This window comes from Heliconius melpomene, chromosome 3 (genome assembly GCF_056956725.1).
Source record: "Heliconius melpomene rosina isolate 202511_hmr_F chromosome 3, ASM5695672v1, whole genome shotgun sequence".
Lineage (NCBI taxonomy): Eukaryota > Metazoa > Arthropoda > Insecta > Lepidoptera > Nymphalidae > Heliconius > Heliconius melpomene.
In genome coordinates, this window is record NC_140391.1 from 5,070,595 (window position 1) to 5,091,023 (window position 20,429).

The 20,429-nt window shown below is 31.4% G+C and overlaps 1 protein-coding gene across 1 annotated transcript; it reads left to right on the forward strand.

Annotated features, from left to right (window-relative positions):
• Positions 1-2,117: 2,117 nt before the first annotated feature.
• LOC146539931 (uncharacterized) lies at positions 2,118-20,315 on the forward strand. The gene is made up of 31 exons (XM_085207949.1): positions 2,118-3,172; positions 3,453-3,693; positions 3,810-3,927; positions 4,008-4,262; positions 4,352-4,938; positions 5,017-5,171; positions 5,574-5,759; positions 6,578-6,701; positions 7,020-7,173; positions 7,683-7,906; positions 8,305-8,515; positions 8,708-8,904; positions 9,244-9,408; positions 9,891-10,097; positions 11,766-11,970; positions 12,112-12,298; positions 12,901-13,078; positions 13,468-13,689; positions 13,760-13,927; positions 14,211-14,309; positions 14,387-14,461; positions 15,004-15,107; positions 15,430-15,479; positions 15,793-15,991; positions 16,459-16,671; positions 17,181-17,322; positions 17,608-17,752; positions 17,956-18,134; positions 18,647-18,868; positions 19,163-19,246; positions 20,106-20,315. Exons 1-31 carry the CDS (start codon positions 2,118-2,120, stop codon positions 20,265-20,267), a joined length of 6,513 nt encoding a protein of 2,170 aa, XP_085064075.1. The 3' UTR covers positions 20,268-20,315.
• The last annotated feature ends 114 nt before the right edge of the window (positions 20,316-20,429 follow it).

Below are 20,429 nucleotides of genomic sequence, written 5' to 3' on the forward strand. Positions count from 1 at the left end.
AAACTTATGAATTCAACTAATACTAGTATCTATTATTTAAAGATACAATTTGCCATAGCTAGAAACTGAGTTAAACAAAAAAAAAGTATTTTCAAACTATTAATTGTATAAGATAAGTTCATTTTAAAATTAAAAGATAAAATATTACCTATATAAAAATATTTATATTTTTATTTCAATTTAATAGCGTTATCTACGTCTATTATCGTATTTTCCCGTTCTTGAACAAAAAAAAACAATTGTTGTGAATGTCTTTCAGAAGAAAATGCATATAATATTTACATCATTAACTCATTGCATCATCATGAATCATATAATATTATGATTCAACAGACTATTCCGCTTATGAAAAAGAAATATAAAAGATTACTACAAAATAGCTTCACTTCATAATAGGCAGAGGGAATATAGTGTTAAGACACTCTGTATTGTTACACGGAGTTTGTTTGTATGGAACCCTCAGTGGGCAAACCCGACTCGCGCTTGTCCAGTTTTCTTATTGCATATTTATGTTTCTTCTTATAAAGAATAGATATCATATATTTTGATAGTGTTGGAATTTACCAATTGGATATTTTAAGTAGCTTTCTTTCTTTTTAATATTTTAGTTTAGAAAGAATTTGATATTCTGTTATTATTTGATAAACATGAAATGTGTTTGAAATTCATAACTAGTAAGTTGTCTCACATTCTAAATGTCCCATTAATTTGTAATATTAAAAACATAGCAATTAATTTATGTTACTCTAAATATATTTGATCTGAATATTTTGCTAAACTTCGAGGTACACCTGCCTTATTCTATCAATTTTAACGTAATCCAAAGAGCTGATACATAGCGGAGGCGTTTGAGATCGTTTTATGACAACATTTTTCACAAATAAACGCCGTTGGCTACCATAAATGTACCGGCGATACGCGGCCCCGAGCCTCCTAAGGTAACCCGCTCTAAGCTTAATTATCCAAGCGTTTAGAACTTGATTATACGAAGATGGCAATAAAATGGCGCCGGTACTACCTAGGTCCTGATCGGCAGAACGACTTAGTGTGGTCGGAAATTACACTTTCACCAAGATTTTGTTTATTTTTATTGATAACAAAGAAAGAGTTACAAATATTAACATAATAATAGTGAAGCCAGTTATGGCGCAGGTGCAAAAGCGTGCGACTATAAACGCGATAGGTCATAGGCTCGATTTCTACTCGAGGAAATTTAATATTTAATATTTTTATGTCCTTGCTCTGGTAACGAAGAAAAGCGTTGTGACGTTGTTACGCGACTTCCGCTACTCAACACACAATGCCTCCAGAATTTAGCGGAAAAAGGGGAACCTAACACTAGGTATTCAGGTTCCCTCTACCTACCCTGCTATGTGCGGAATACAGCTTGAAACTAAAAAAATGTTCTCCTAGCATCCTGCATATCTATAATTGGTCTTTTATCCAAATAATATAACATGGCTAGACAAACTAAAAAATGAGTCACTAAAAAATGAGTCAAATGGATCTAGCTGCATCATTAAGCATAGAACATGTAAATTTAAAGAACGAGAAGTCTGAAATCAAAATTTTTATGTTTCTTTATGTAGGTTGGAGTGCCGTGTGCACGTACTCGTACTGCGTAGTAGTCGACATGTCCGGCTTTCTGCCTACGAGTTGAACGAGGAAAACATTGCGTCACCTTTACTGCAAAATGCTACATCTTTGGTAATGCCATCAGAACTTGATTATTCGAAAGTAATCTTTAAACCTTTTTATGTCATACTCAATCGAAAGCCTCTACTTTTTTTATAGTGCGTAGGATTGATATATGTTTGTTTGTCATTGAAACTAGTAGGTTTAAATAATTAGATATACGCCCACTAGATTTTCTAAGGTTGGGCATTAGCTCGTATTATAATATAATTTAGTTTTAATATAACTGAGATGTAAGTAATCCAATAGTAATTTATTATTAAATGTTTTAATCTAATAATTGTAAGCGCCGTACATAGGTACATTAATTTATTGTAAAATTAGAATGTTATTCTATTTCTTTTTTCCTTTGTTTATTATAATAACTTTATTCTACATATCTATCTGTTAAAAATTCTTTCGTTCGTTTGTTTACAGATAAAATGAATAACGATAGCTCAAGTCTAACTGTATACAAATACAGACGTAGGAAAGACAATTTAAATGTTTTTATAAACGCCCCATCAGTAGGGCTTTCAGGCGACCAGTCCCATAATGTTTTAATTGAAATCGATGAACAAAAACGCCAAAAAACTTACGCATTGTTACAGGAACCTAGATCAGAGTTCTCGAACAACAAGTTACGACATGTCTTACTTATTTATACAAATCACATATGGAACCTCATTAATCTTTCAGCGATTTTAATTGCTTATTTTCTAGAAACATGTTTATATACATTCACTAAACCCTCAGAAAGGTCTATCTGGATTATTATACTCATATTTTTGTTAAATTGCATATTTACTATGGATGTTTTTGTGATTTTTGGATTAAAATTTTTCGAAAAATGGCGAAAAATACTAAATATAGTAGAGCCGGGAACGAAACGAGTCGTAATAGATGCTATATTAGCGATGCCGTACTCGTTTCTTTATTTGATTCACGCAGAAGACCATTCTTCGTTTAGTATATATGCTATTGCACCAATTATGGCCACAGCACGTGTATACAGAATAATTGAATATTCCTATTCCAAGTCGTTCCAAGCTGGTACAAATCAATGGACAACCTTCCTCGCTCAGTATCTAATACTGTTTTTATTGTCGGTACATACATGGACTTGTATATGGTACTTATTCGCTTATAGGGATTTCAATATTCATCACATACGTTCCTCCTGGGCAATTTCAGCAGTAAATTTACCAACGGAAACCACCTTCGACTGGTATTTTGTGGGAGCGTACTGGTCGGTTATGTTCTTCACTACAAATTCACTTGGAGATATTTATCCGGTGACCACAATTGAAAGAATTACGGCAGCAATAGGCGTGTTATTAGGGTTTCTTCTAACTACAGTTGTATTCGTTGGTTCTTTAACGTCTCTCTTTATAACGATTACCACAAGACGAGCAAATTATGTGCGGCAATTGAAGAAAATACAAAATCATTTATCTTTAATAAATATGGATAGTGATACAACTAAACGTATAATTAGGTAAGCATTAAGTATTTTAATAATAATAGTCGTTGTTTAGGTAATTTTAAATAATCTTTTATTATAGTTATACGTTTCATGTTTTAAAAAAATCAGTGTCACGCTGTATCCCGCACACAGCAGGGTAGGCAGAGGGAACCTAGTGTTAAGACATTACTTAGGACACATCATTCCCCATTTTTCGCCGAATTCTGGAGGCATTGAGTGTTGAGTTTTTATCTTGTTTAATTATAAAAAGTTCTTAACAAAAAAATTTATTAAACAATTACATCACTCTAAGGTATTATGAAGATCTATGGTATCAAAAGTCCGGAGTATTCAAACCTAAGTATATGAGGCTACTACCATTTCCATTACAAATGGAAATAAGCTATGACCTTAACGCAGTACCTCTCTACAGTTCTTTAATATTCAGAAAGCTTCCGGAAGCATTCCTTAGAAGATTATCAGTTACAATGACTCACCGATTTTATTTACCTGGTGACATTGTATATAATCATAATCAAAACAAAACAATTATGGTAATAATATATTTCTGCATTGCTAAATATTTACAATACGTTCAATCAATTATTATTTGCTCAGAAATGCAAGCAAGGAATAATGTAAATATTATGTTTCTTTGTTTTTATTTAAGATATGCATCACAAGCGGCGTCTTAGAACTACTATCTGATGAAGATGATGAAAGTCCAATGATTTCTTTTGCAAAAGGAACGTGTTTTGGAGAAATATCACTTATTTATAATATACCTGGTGTGTTAAATATATTCACATATTTTTAATACTATATTAGATAAGTCGTGTGCATAATTAAAAAAAATATCTGTTTATAGCAAGATGTACAGTAAAAGCAGCAGCATATGTTGAGTGCCAAGTTTTGGATAAAACGGATTTTATAAAATTGATGATAACTTATCCGGATTTAATGGATCAAATAAGAAAGGAAGTCCAGGACAGAATTTCTGGAAGCCGTGTCAAGAAGACAAATCAAAAATTTCAAAATCATTTGTCCTTAAATATATATGCTAGTAAGGACAAGAAAAAGAGCAGCATAAAATGTCTGAAAGAAAAATTGCGATATTTACAAGGTGGTAGTAACATTTTTAGAAATATTTACTATATTTAAGTTTTATTATTATTAACTTTCAATATTTAAATTTATTTTGATTTATTTTAGGTTCTTCGGAAACTGAAAATTTAAGCAAAGACGACCAACTAGATGAGACGTACTTAGATCTTTATATATTATCTGAACATATAAAAAAGCCAAGTAATAGTTTTACTTGTTTAAATTCCAAATTTCCCTGGATTTTGGAATCGAATTGTCAATTGGTGAAATTTTGGGAACTATATATGCTTTGTATTGTTTTCTACATTTGTATAGTATATCCATACTTTATTGGTTTTAATAGAGAGTTTCCAGGTGGAGCTTTCTTTTACGTTGAGATTGTAATTACAGTTTCTCTAACATTAAATGTTTTGATATCAATTGTAACGGCTGTTAAAACAAAGAAATCTTATATAAACAATTTTGTGGGTATTTTAAACTATCGAATGAATACTCTTGGCTTTTATTTGGACGTGCTCTCAATTGTTCCATTCGAATATATTGTTACGATTCACACAGACGCTTCCTATTTAGATAATTACAGAAATCATCTATTTTACTTGTGTAAAGGCACAAAGCTGTGTCTTGTTTGGAGATTGTCGAACTTTTTCGATGAATTAGAAAGAAAATTATTATCTAATTCCATTATAATTAAGGTTAAGTATTGTTATTTAAATAAATATCTCATAGCATTTACACTTTACAAGAGCTAAATAAAGATTATATGCTTTTAGGTTATAAAATATTGCATCTACATAGGATTCATAGGTTATTGGGCTGGCGTTATTTTATACATGGAATCTTGTTTCGTGAATAGATGCTCTCAAAATTCGTGGTTCGCGAGAGCTATGACGTGGGAAGATCAAAGAAGCAGTTTGACATCAAATAAGTGTGTATTACATTTGTTAATACTAAGTATAATTACTAATAATAGAAATTTAATATCAAATATTCAAGTGTTAAATAAAGTTAATTAAATATTTAACCATTTAACTAGAAACCGTCGTAGCGAAGTGCAACAGCGTCTGTCTATAAACAAAATTGCGGATTCGTTCCCCACTTAGAGTGATTATATTTAATTTAATCATTCTCACTTTTGATTTCATTTCCTCGCTATGGTAGACAAAGTACGACGTTTAGCTCTGACAATTCGACATTTTGTCTCGAAAATTTGGAAGGAAATGTAGGCGTTAGATTCCGCTAGAATAGCACTTGAAACGACTGTTTTAACTATTAATCTATAACTATTGAAAACAGTTCAATCACTAATTATACTTACATATTGTTCTAGGACGAAGTATAATATTCTAGCAGCTATATATTTCGCAACAACCACGCTGTTGTCGGTTGGCTTCGGAGATTTCGCACCAGGAGATCAATTCGACATGGCGTTCGTTGGATTCCTGAGTTTATACGGAGTGTTGCTTATAGGTTACTGCGTCTCTGAATTTTCAGCAGTCGTCACCCATTGGTCACGGTAAATTGATTTTGAAGTCTAAATATATAAAAGAAGAAAAAAACAAAAGATTGACTGATCTTTAATTTAATCTTACATTTTACTGCTGAATAGATTGAAATTAAATTCTATATTAAATAATTACAAAATCAGAAAATTTCATTTTAGAAAATTGAATTGAAACATGACACTTATGCCCGCACTTCTTGACAATCGTCCAACGGTTTCAACCACAATCATTAACATCTCTGTTAGCATCTCTGTAGGGAGATTTTCACTACTTACCTACTAAAAATTATTGAAAAAGACATGATACATGAATGAATGAATACATGAATGAATGTGTATTCTTAGTTTGCCACTACAAAAATTTAAAATATCTGTAAAAAAAATTCTAACAAGTAAAGCGTATTACACTGTTCAAGAATATCTAGAGGATAAGCATGTATGGAATTAATGTCTATTGAATGTAATGCAGGATAGCTGCCAGCTAATGTAATAGATTGTACCATTGATTTTGAAAAGAGCAACTGTTGAGTTTCTTGCCGGCTCTTCTCAGCAGAACTGCCTTCCGAACCGGTGGTAGCTTTTTGTTCATATGTTCATTCGACGATTCAAAAGTGCTTATAATAATTGCCTATTTGAATAAAGAATATTTTGAATTTGAATTTGAATTTGAATCAGCGCATTTATTAGCACACAGAAGGTTAGGGGGTAGAATGAACCTAGTATTAAGAAGACATTTGTTCTATAAAAATATTATTATAATACCAATTTTTGCAATAACAATCCAAATTTCATTAAATTATAATAATATAGATTTTCTTCAATTATTTCAGTACGAAAACAGCTTTCTTAGAAGTGATTATAACTATAGATAGATTTATAAAAGAAAATAACATCCATCCGGCTATTAAATCTAGAATAATGGCTTTTTATGAATTACAATGGCAATATAATTCGGTAAGATTATATTTCTAAAATAGCCTTTTTTTCATTTTCACGCTGTATTCCGGATTTGGCAAGGTAAGCAGAGGGAACCTGGTGTTAAAGCACTCTTTTTCCCAGTCTCCGGAGAATTTACGAGGCATTCCGCGTTGAGGGGGGAACTCAAACCTGTGCTTTTGCTTTGAGACCAGAGCAAAAAACTAAAATATATCGAACCCACAACCATCGCGCTACAGTCTCATGCTTCTGCCCCTGAGCCACAACGTCCTCAAATAAACCGTTAAAAATATAAATTATAAACATCAAAATCACGCATCTGATTACTAATTAAAGGGCGTGGAATTAACTGGAGAAAATTGGCTCGAAAAAACCGTGGTGCCTTCGGAGCTTCGCAAGAAAGTTCTTCACCAGGCCAGATTCAAAACGCTAACTTCAATAAAGTTCTTTCAAGTGAAGAACAAAGCTTTTATTCATACGCTAACAGAAAGTACGTATTTATGAATGGCACTGCTATCTTGAGTAATGTAATTATTGGGGTGTAAAACATTTCTCGCCCGACCTAGTTGTGTCAATAAAACTGGCGTCTGCCAAGCTAATTACTGCCGGTTCCAAAATGGATCAAACGTTACGTTTTCATAATCGTGTGCTCGTAAAATTAGTTGAGATTTTTATTAAGATTTTTTTTCAGTTTCACGCTGTATCCCGCAAAGCACTATCCTGCTGAGGGAAGTTAGTGTTAAGACACTCCGTTCGCCACTTACCGCCGAATTCTGGAAGCATCACAGCGAAGAATTAAAAACGAAAATATTTCATTTCCTCAAATACAATTGGGAATCGAACCCACAACCTGTCGCGTTTACGTTTACACGCTTGTGCTCTTGCGCCACGACTGACCTCAATTTAGAGTTTATTAAATTTATAAGAAAAATTGTATTCTAAATAATACTAACAAAACAAATTTCCTTGAAAATTATAACAAAAAAAACATTTTTCAAGCTGCACGAGACATAATCCTTCCACCTGGAGAAATCGTTTACTACGGAGCAACCGTCACCCGTGAGCTCTACATCATCGAAAGCGGTTACTGCCTGGTGACCAGTAAGGAGATGAGAGAAACGAAGACCGAGCGAGTCATTGGCCGCGGCAACCATCTGGGTTTATTAGTATTGTTGTACGGCGTGCCGGCTGTCAGTACTGTAATTACTCTAACGCATTGCAAAGTAAGTTGTTTTACAGTGAATTAACATCTGTTACGGATTATGGGAAGTGAACAAATGATCCTTTCTTAAGGAAGATCGTATGGAAGAGTGAGCGTGCTCTTTCAAGTATTTCGCTTTTGAGGTTATAGATTAAATAAATATTTGCTTTAATAAAGGTTCGAAGCTAAAATATAATTCTTAAAGGAACTCTCGATAAGTATTGCTTTTAATTGTTTTAATTTAAATGTTAAAGTTCTTCTGAGGCCAGTCGAGGCGCCAGGACAAGCCTGTGAATGTAATCGCAACAGGTTGTGGCTTCGATTCCCACTCGACGAAATTGAATATATTTAATAATATTCAATTTCTTTCCCCAAAAACTTTGCGATTATTTAATTCAATTAATATGAAATTCATTTCAGCTGATCAGCATTAATCATTTTGCATATACGTCTGCCCTGAACCTCTTCCCCGATATGAGAGAACATGAAGGATTGTTGACAAAAGAGGAATTAAACCAAATTGAAGTTCTCGCTAAAACTAAAAATACTGATGGCTACTTGAAACATTACAATCGTCTTATGGCGAGTCAGCGAAAACATATTACAAGTATTCTACAAGACTTCTTTAATAGTAGGTGGAATATATTAATCTTGTTTATCTTTTAAAAAAAATAGAACCCCCTACCTGTTGCGATTGCAGTCGAACACTTGTGCCCCTGCGCCACTGGACCTAGCTGGACTGGCCTTATTTTCATATGTAATATTATAATTATTGATTTACATATAATTATAATCAACTATAATATAATATAATGATTTGTAGATTCATTTATAAACGTTTTAGAGGACTATAAGAAAAAAAATGAAAATTACATAAAATCTTATAAACAATTCAACATTTTTAATACATTATCGCCGTATTTATTGGTTCCTATTATTATAAGACCTAATGGAATATTTTTGAAAACTTGGGCGATTCTCAGAGTTTGTACTGCTTATGTATTGAGCCTTCTTATACCAGTGAGTAATTTTGTTGTCTTAGTGTAGTTTTAGTTCCACCAGTCAACACGCAATGCCTTGAAAATTCGGTTGAAAGTGGGGAATGGAACAACAATTCTTTACACTAGGTTCTCTCTGCCGGTCCAGCTATATGCCGGTCCAGGATATGAAGCTGAGAGAGAGAGAGAGACATGTATGAGAGGAGCAGGACTTATATTATGCCCTAAGATAGAAATCAATTTATAGCCCACACATTCAATTAACTATTATCTATATAAGCATTATTCTAATTTTTATTCCGTCGTTTAATTAATACAAGATTTATTGATTTTAATTTGTTTCCGCATTCACCTTTTACAGATTGTGGTATCAATGGCGCCTACGTGTAAACAATTTAATACAGCAATCGTTGTATTAGAATCTATATGTTACGTGGATTTATATGTAATGTTGCATGTAGCATTTTATGGCCCCAAGAACCAGCTTATTTATCATCCATATTTAACTGCAAAAAATTATCTAACAGTATGTGTAAATATATGAAAATTATATTTAAACTAAGCTATTTTCATTTCTCCGCCCTGGTAGACTGTGCGGCGTTGAGTTGCGGCATCCAACATGTAATATCTCGAAAATTTTACGAAAAATGGATAACAGAGTGTTTTGACATTGAGTTCTATTAATATACATAATTGTTTTATTTATACATTTAGATTTTAAAAATTAGTATAAAATGTAGTATGTTCGAAATCTAGAGTGCTTGTATCCAGCACATGTTTATGCTATGCTAAATAATTTGCTAACATACTTATGTAAGTAGTAAGTATATCTTTTCATATATCTAGATTTAAATGTCTTTTAAATTTACACAAAATAATTTAATAAATAAAAACTATGTCAGTATTTTAATAAAACCATGAGGAATTTTAGTATAATTATTAGATTTTTTTTATCATTACATTGAGCAAAGCGAGCATGGGCGAAGCTTAATAATGTTTATTTTTCAGAGAACATTTGCAGCTGATATCCTTACATGTTTCCCATGGTATGCTATATGGAAGCTGTTTGTACCAAAACATAATGAAAACCACAGTGAGGAAGATCACGTCATCAGTTTCCACATGTACCACTGCATTATCAGAATGACTAACGTTTTGCAAATCTATAAACTATATTCTGCTTTTTGGGCGGAATCTATAGGAGCATTGAAACGAGTAAGTTTGTTATAATAACTACATTTTTTTTTTTGGTCGTGTAAGACTTTATAGCGAAGGTAGTGTACCACTCTACTTTTTCTTATATTTATGTATGTATTTTTGTATGAGTTATTTTCCTTTCTTTGCTCTGGTATCTGGGCAAAGTGTGGCATTGACTTCCCACTGATTGCATTGACTCAAGAGGCAATGCCTCCAGAATTCTGCAAAAAGTGAGTAGAGATTATCCCTTGCTGTAACTCAACTAGATCGATGGCGTTTGTATGTAGGTAGGGCAACTACAGTATCTCAAGATTGATTTTAGACTTGAGAGCGATGTATCAATACGGGCCTTAGACTCCTAGAAAGTATTTAATAGTCTTCATTGGTAGAGTAGCATTTTGTCCTTGTCAATCAATATTAGATTTATAGTAAAGGGCGCCCTTGATCATATGATGTTATACTGGAAGCGACTATTTATACATGCTATCATATCTATTTATAGAAATTGCCAAACTTAATCGAAATAAGACTTATGAGTTAAGTGTGAGTCATAACTCACATTCATTCATCATACGTTAGCTGAAGTAACTAAGTACCTACATATCTAAAAAAAACTATTTCGACTTTGTAAATGTCTTTTATATATCTATTTTACTTATATAATAGCCTATTTGATTATTGTTGTGTATCTAGAGGAATTAGTAAACTGTTAAAATAACATAACATGAAACAATTAGGTAAACGTTTTTTTAACACAAAATGCAAAAAAAAAATGATTTTAATAATTTTTATTTGGCAATTGTTATGCAAATATTATCCAACAATATTTATATATAGACATTAATTATTGAAAAATCATGACATCTAAATCAAATATGAAGTAACAGAACAATACAACCATTACGGGAAAATCATTTAACAATAGATCATTAGAAATATCCTGTTGTTAGCTAACTACTGAGTTGAGACAAACGGTCTAAGAGTTCACGCATGATAGAGCTATAAAAAAAATATAAAAAAAAACAGACGAATTGATAACCTCCTTTTCTTACAGAAGTCGGTTAAAAAATCATTTACAAACGATATCACACACAGTCATATCTATTTTATAGTTATTGGTTTAATTATTTTAAGTGGATCTCTCTTTATGACATGCATTCTCCTATTGTGTCTCTCTCTTTTTTACCATACAATCTCTTTCGTGTGTTCTCCATACAACGTGACTTTGGGGAATTGATTAGTGTTTAACTGGCACGCTTGGAACGCCATAAACTAAGAACTCAACAGAACTGTTTAATTATTTACAATAATATTTTATGTTGTTTTTAACGTACAAATATATATTTGGTATTTCATTACATCCATATTTTTTATTTCGCTTCATACTATCCATATACATTAAACATCAAATAAATAACATTTAGGGTTGTTAATTATATTACTTTCACATTAACGACACAGTCCGAGACTTAAATAACTTTTTTATTACAGAAATTATTTTTTATACCACTTCACTTGCTTGCCAGTTCCAGATGTGATGTCACATGTCATAATTTACACAGATTTAATTTTTAGCTTTAAAAAATATATAAGAAATATTTTGAAATATCCACACAAGAAACTAATAAATCATTCTAAATACTTTTACAGAAATTGATTATGTTTTAATTTATTTTCTTTCTATAGGCATACCTAATGAGTGTAGTCCAATTTCTTCTTCTTACGCTTTTCTTCTTGAACCTTTACACTTCAGTACTGATAATAATGTCATGCAGATACATCGTAGCTTACGATAACGATGATTTTCTTAGAAAAATTCAGCAATTATCAGAGGATGGACATTATATGGACACGAAGTTTCATCCTGATGGAAATATGGTCTGCAAGCTTGGTAAACTTAATTTCTTTGAGTAACTAATTGATATGAGTGACATAAAATTTCTCGAAACTTCTTTCTTCTTCTATTTTACATGTAAACGGGGTTGCAATACTATACATAAACATTTTTCGCATATTTTTGCCTTATAAACAGGTTCATGGATAGACAGTGGGAAAATTATCAAGGAATCTTATTTAAGCCCAACAAAGGTTTATTTACTTGCTTATTATTGGGCAAGTACGAGCTTCACTGGCGCTGGTTTTGGAGATATCACGGCCCAGGACAGCGCCCACATGATACTTTCAATTTGCATCAACATACATGGAGTTTTGTTTTTCGGGTGGGTGATTTGATTCGTCATAGATTGTTGCCCTATCCTTATTAGGTAACGACCTTTTCTCACAGTCACAAATCACCTAATAATACATGAGGCTTATTTATTAACGTATTCTAATCCATATCTTGAAATAATTTAAAAGTTTTTAAAATTTTAATCATGAAATTAAAGTTTCTAAAAATAAATATTGTTTTATTAATATGTAGTAAAAAAGCTTTTAATATAGGCAGTAGCGGACATAGACTTGTTCAATAAATAGGTTGTCAAACTTTTGCTGCCCTTGTCTCAACAACAATTTTCATTATCAGTTCCTATATTACAATACGAAAATTTCATTGACATTGCACGAGAAATGGTTTTAGAAAAAATACAATATGTGTAATTTCGTTGTTTTTTCACTAATAAAAATTATGAGGCCAAAATGCTGGTTAGGTGAGTTTTCTCTGTTTGTATATCAATATGACATTGTTAGGTAACTTTTATCTAAAAACTCATAAAAACTTTATATATTTCCTATAAATCAATGCCACCTAAGTAGGTATTCTACAAATATTTGAGAAATCCATAGCAATTAGATTATCTTTAAGCAATGTATTTATTTACAGCTATGTGTATGCTCGGATAGCATCTTTAAAAGCGATGGCCGATCAAGTAGTTACCATGTTCCAAGAAAATTTAAAACATTTACAACTATTTCTGAACAGAGAAAGAGTACCTTACATTTTGAAAAAGAATATTATTGACTATTGGAAATATCAATGGAAAAGAACTGGTGGTTGGTCGGTAAGGTTCTCGCGTAATAGGCTTTTTAAGTTTAAGTTCCACAGGCAGGCAGGGAAGAAGAAAATATTCTATTGTAAAGATAACCTATTCTCCAATTTCTGCCAAAATTCCAGATTTAATACATGCGCTCTCATTGCAACACTTTGTTTTACCAGAGCAGAATAATTAAAATTAATTCATTTTTCTGGCTAAAATAAATAATTTAAGTACATTCATCGAATGTGAACCAAAGCTAAATAAAAATAGGACTAACAAATCATTGAAAAAATAATCATGAAATGACGAATCGAATTAAGTAGAAGTATATTATTTTTCAAGTGTCCGATATGATTTTTGTAAGCATTGTAATTCTGTAAAAACTTTAATTATACCACGTTATCCATTTATAGCACCAAAAGATTTTGGGTAAACTACATGCCAACCTAAACGAAGACGCCGTCTTATATATGTACGAAAAAACGTTGCGGGAAATACCGCTATTTGAAGATGTAGAATATTCATTCTTTAGAGCGTTCGCGAAGAAACTTAAGGAACGATATTTTCAAAAAGGCTATATGATTCTGAGATCTAATGAGGTCGTGAGCAACATGTACATAATTTACCGCGGTAAAGTATGTAAATTGCATTTTAAATTTTTTTTTGGGTCACCATATTGGCATACTCAGCATGCATGCATTTAAGGTGGACATTATAACGAATATTAATGAAGTGGAAGCTTGCATGGGACCAGGAGGTATATTTGGAAATATTCATGGTGCGACGCGGTACTTAACTATGTCAAATATAGTTGCTTCTAGAAATATAGATTTGCTGTACATAAAAGGAGCAGAATTTTATGCACTTTTAAAAGTAAGATATTGGTTGTTGTATATAGAAAAACTTTTCTTACTTGATAAAAACATTAATTATTAATTTAGGAAACTTATTATGTAAATTAGTATAGGTTTTAATAATATTAAAACCATCAGTAAACATTTTAATAAAACTACTTAAATAAATAAAATATTTTCTCTTTCTTTTCTCTCTTCTCCTCAATTAAACGTTAACGTTTAACTCAGATAAATAATATATTTTCTAATGTTTTCTTTTAATAATTTGTAGCATCTATACGCCAAGAACTTTTTCATTTCAGAGCTATCCTTCAGTTTTAAGAAAAGTGAAGTATTCAGTTAAATCTGCAACTAAAGATTACGTACTTCCCACGGTGATGTCCGAAAAGTCTAGTTTAGAAGTATATTTTTTTAATATAACTATATACTTTTTAAAAAAATATTCTATTAGTTTATTAAATTAAAATTTTTATTTTAGTTAGAACCTTATCCTCTGACATATGAAGAAGATGAAGATGAAAATGACGAAATTGATCCAAGCATTTTTTTAGAGGTAAATACAATATTTAAAATATATATAGAAATTAAAGATAAAACAAAAAATAAGCATAAAAGTTTAAAAATAAATGAGTTTTTTTAAATACTGTATATAATCAAAAGATTTTTAAAATGGTGAGTAGGTTTTACGCATGTAGCAGAATAGAGGGAACCCACTTTACGGCGAATTCTTGAGGCAATTCGTGTTGTGTGGTGGAATTTAACGCCACTCTTTACTAAGTTACCAGAGCCACGAAATGAAAATATATATTTTTTTGTTTGTTTATATATATAACAAAGTTTACTTTAGTTTGTTCTAAAACGGTTTTGCGAAGGCGGCATTAGTAGGATAATTTCAAATTTGGTTAGGTAAGGACAGCAAATGTGCTTTTTAGGAGAGATCTAATGTAGCTTTTATCGCACGTAACAGTGAAGGAACGGAGTGGTCTAACACTAGGTTCTCTCACCTTAACTGCTGTGTGCAGGATACATCGTGAAGCTGATTATAGTAATTTATTTAATTGGATCAAATTAACAATATTTTTTTCCTCACAATAGAGCCCTGACAAAAGTATCGCCGAATCTCATGGTTCCAGATCCATTACATCTGCTGACAATGCTGATTATATATCTGCTGTTTGGTTAATATTTAAACCACACAGGTTAGTGAAAAAAAATACAATTATTTTATATATATTTTTTACACTACTAATCTAAAATATTAAAAACTCTGTGTAATCGAATGCTTAAAAGTATTTCTATTCATTCATATAATTTCTTACGCCGTTAGCCGCATTTAGAAGGAAAGCAGAAAAGACTAGCAGAAAAACCGCTCAAGTTCTTGCCGAGATGCGGGTTGAGCGAGTAAATAAAAATATTTTTTCCCCCCAGTGGTTATCGAACCCACATTTATCATGTTTACGCTTTCCTACTGCACCACGATGACCTCTTATTGAGATATTTACTCACACAAATGTATTACAGATGGTTTCGCAGCAGCGTCGTGCCAGATTGTCTATGGGTTATATTAATTGGTACTTTTTATTAAATTTTGAATTTTGAATTTTTATTAAATATTTTAATACATAAACATTTTTTTTAAGTTCGAAATATTTTAGAAATCATTTTATAATTTATTAAGATTAATTATTCCGTTCACGCGTTCCTTACATTGAACCTAAGTGATACAATTCTCCTATTACTACTTTGCGTTCATTTGTCTAATATAGTCAATACTTATTAGTTGACTTGAGTGAAAGGTTCCCTCTGCCTACCTTGCTATGTACGGAATACGGTGCGAAGCTGACCAAAAAACTATTTAAAATTAAATTTTCTTTTCCTTTACAGATTATCTGATTATCTTCCTGTCATACATGGATTTTATGATCCTCGTATATCAAATGGCCTTTCTGTCTAACGCATATTTCTTTTATATATGCGTTGTTGTGGACGTTATTTTTCTTTATAAAAACTTCTTAGACTTTCATACCGGTTATATGAACAGATATGGAGACTACATATTGAATCCGAAAAAAGTTCGCCATATGTAAGTATGCATTGTATTTTTAATTAGCATTTTGTTAGTTCTTTTGATATTGTTATACGAAAAATATTTTAAAGCTTTTATGGTATAGTTTCATGGTATTATAATTCGGATTCCGATCCACTAAAATGTACTGTGTTTTTGCGAAGATAAAGCTGTTTAAATTGAAAGAAATCAAATTTAACAATTATTTAAAGTTTTATAAACTATTTTTTTTAATTAAAGTCTTGATTTTGATCAATTACATAATATTTTTTCCGACATAATAAGGATATCTACTGATAAATATTAAAATTTTAAACAAAAGTTATCTTAGCAAATGCAAGTGCTATTTTGATTGTTTTAAGTAAATCGAATATTTATTAAATTATTCAGTTCCTACATCCACACCTACATAATATAACAAAATCTTGTACGTTTACAATAATATTTGAACTCAATAAATGCATATATTAATTAATTAATTTCAGGTATTTTTCGAAAGTATACCTTCGGAGACGAGATTTTTTAAGCAATGTTCTAGTTTGCTATTTAGCATTTGCCTTGCCTTTGCGTCAACCAATACAAAATGCGCTATTCTGTTACATGCGGACACCCCAATTATTGAGAATCAGCTATTTGTTCACATATCGACAGCACCGGAAAATTAATATTGGATCGTCGAGTTTATTTTTAAAATTGACGTAAGTTTATTTAATATTATTTTATTGGCTTAATGGTACAGTGATTGGATCCCATTTACATGCGAAGGGTGTCGGTTCAAATCGTGGTGTTGTGCTCCGCTATTCAGCATTGAATATCTTGAATTTTGGAATATCTTGAACTTTCTCCACATTCGAAAATTATCTTAAAATAAGCTAGAAGTTACTTAGAATAAGTTTTCTTTGCTTAACCAGCTTGCGAAATTAAGCATGAAGTTAAAAATATATTTTTTGGCTATCCTAAAATCGAACGATATTAACAACAGCAAATGGTATTTTCGTTTCTTCGATCTTATAAGAACACAAAGCACAGTGTTGAGTTCTTCCACTTAACGCGCAATGCCTCGATCACTGGAAAGTCTGGAACGGAGTGATGTAACACTAAGTCCCCTGACAACGTGAAAACTACTTCAAAAACAGTGTCTTTCAGTCAAAAAGCAATAAAAATTTAAATAAAATGACAAATTAATTATTAAATATCAATATTAAAGGACAATCGGAATATGGGCTTCCCTATTAACTCATGTAAACGCGTGTTTATTTTTCAAAATGTCTTGTCTCACTCCGGTACAATGCACTTCAGCTAATTGGATGACTAAGGAAGAATTAAATTTGAGCGCTAGTTACGTACAAGTAAGCTAATATTTTTTTTATCTTCATACAATAAATAAAAAATAGGTATAAGTACCTAATATTTATTTTTCATAACGTTGGTACAATTTTTAATAAGCTTTAAGTTTCTTAACAATAGGTTCCCTCTGCCTGCCCTACTATACGACATATATTATATAGATTGACAATATTAATAAAGTATTGAAAAATATAATTATATTAATATTTTTATATTAACTATTCTAATAATAAAAATAAAACTGGTAGGTTTTATGATAAAATAATTCAGAAATTTTAATATTTTAGAAAAAATTCTTTTCACTCTACATCGCATCGTTATGGTACATGATAAACTTACTAACGATTACCGGAACAGGCGATGTTTCATCACAAAATGATTTTGAAGTTATTGAAACCGTATTCATAACTATTATAATAAAATTCTGTACAGGTAAGTTTTCAAATGTTTGAAAAACTTCTTTTGAAGATAGTCTTTCTTTATAAATTAAAAAAAAAAAAATATATATATATATATATATATATATATATATATATATATATATATATATATATATATATATATATATATATATTAAATTATATGTTGTAACTGCTATCCAAAAGCCTATAATAATCTTAAGCTTAAAATTTAAGGTCTACTTATATCTGAAATGTCGGCTATGATAACTGCACATTCGTCTTCAAGAATCAAATATGACTATGGAATCAATGAATTAAGAGACGGCCTCAGAGACACCGACCTGAGTGACCATCAAATGAACAAAATGTGGGACTACGTACGGGAATTGTGGAATAGGCAACAAGGGAAACAGGTAGCTACGAAAGCTTTTTAATTTCTATAATCAATTTCTCAATTTTTTTAACTAAATGAATGGCTATAATAGTGGCCAATAAAGCACAGGCTGAATGGGCTACAATGGCCAATGACATTTTAGAGTCCTGTACCTCAAAAGGTAAAATTGGAACCCTTGTTACCCTACGCTTTGTCGTCCTTGCGTTCGTCTCTCTAGACAATTTATCTCCAGATCGCGTAGAAGTAAAACACTGAAGTTAATATCAAATATTTAGGTTTAAAGTAGAAAAAATTAAGCTTTTAAGTCATCGCGATCAAAAGATACGAGCATAGGTATATTTTCTTATTTGACATTTGTCTAATCCATCATATTTTAATCTTATAAATTATACAATGAAAAACGCAATTTGCTGCCCCCAAGCCTTGCCTGCCTTTGCACCACATTATTACAAAACAAAATAAATAATGTAAATAAATAAAAATAGAACTTACATTTATAGCAAATATTTGTTTGATTTTCTCTTGGTTTAGATGCCCAAGCTTGTATGCAAGTTGCCATGTAGACTACAGATTCAAGTGAAGCAGGCTGTGTACGGAATACATTTACGTGAATCTTTAATATTTAGTAAAACAAACGATGACTTCAAAAGGATGTTGACGAAATGGCTGAAACATTGCGTTTTCTTCCCTGGCAACTATATAGTGCAGAGGGGAGACGCCGACCAGTGCATTTACTTCATACATAGAGGGGAAGTAAGAAGACAATGTTTAATAGTAAAAGTGATGGTTATGAGTTCAATCCCCATTTGGGGGAATGATATTTTTTAAGCTTCACGTTAGTCTACCCCTACCAGGCTAGTCAGACAGCAAGCTACGGTCTCTTTGTCTTTCAAGCGGCTAGAAGCTGATTTTTTTTTTAATAAATAAGTAGATATTATTTGTATAGACCTACACATATAAGATCTCCTAAAATACCAGCGGGTATGAAGATATTGTGATGTTATTTTTACATTTTTTTTAAATTTGATTCGATGATTAACTATCCAGGTGGAGGTATTAACAGTTCATCAAAACTTAACCGAATCTATTTACGATGTCCTGGGACCAGAGGACAGTTTTGGTGTAGCACAGGTATTTATTATCCATTTCTATACCTAGTAATAAAAAATGCATAAAAAATATAGATAAATAGTAATTGACTCAGAATCATGTCTTACAAGCCGATATATTTCTATAAATTACAAACTGAATTTAGAGTTTCATATTCTGTCTCTGAAGCACTCTACCCTATGTTCCTTTTATTATAGCCCAAAACTGAATGATCTGTATAATGCTTAATAGTTAGAAAAGTTAAAGTTAAAATTCTATCTTGGCTTTCTCCACTCTCAATTTTTTTTATTTAAACGCCTAAGAAAATGTAAATATTTTATAAATATGCCAATTAATGAGTAGGAAACCAAAGTTTTCAGTAAAATAAGCGTCAAAACGTTTTATTTTTCCACCTACTCAAGGTATTCTGCCACTCCTGCGGTACTCATCTTTGCGCTCTCTCTTGTCAGACCAAATAAGGGTAAATAATGAATTCCCCGAGTGGGGATCGAGCCTCGGGGAACGAATCCAAAACCATGGCCTTTAAGGTCAAACACTGTACAACTGAGCCACCATGGCCTCTCATTATTTTTTAAGTATTGTTAGAAAATGGAAGCGGTTGACGTTTTTAAAATAAACACGATAAAAACACATACCGTCTATATGTTTCCAACGTACTCGGACAGAGGTTCCACGTAATTACAATAAGTAATATGTATCACTCAAGAACAACACTACACACTAGATACCTTCCAATCAGGGCTTCCGCCTACAAGCAACTGTCTGTTTGACACTTTTTTCCACTTTTTTTCCACTGCTTTTATTGTCTTTTTCACCTAAATCTACCCACATTTTCACGAGTACGCTAACAGTATATATTTAGATTGTAAATTATTTTCAGGGATTATTTGTGGGTATCACCCATCATTTTTCATTCCGAGCTCGGACTGTTGTGGACATAGTATATTTAGTATTGGATGAATGGAAGTATTTATTAGATTTTTATCCACATTCTGCGAAAATCGTACGAAGAAAAGTAGAAAATGCTTATCTAGCTATATAGTGTTCATTTAATGCTTTACGTTAATAGTTCAATAAAATCTTAAAAATATGTAGTTTGTTTTCTTTTTATTATAAGATATCTCGTATTAAAGAAATAAACCAAACAGTATTAAATAAATATTGCAATAAAAAACTAAACCTTAATATAAAGAAATACATACAT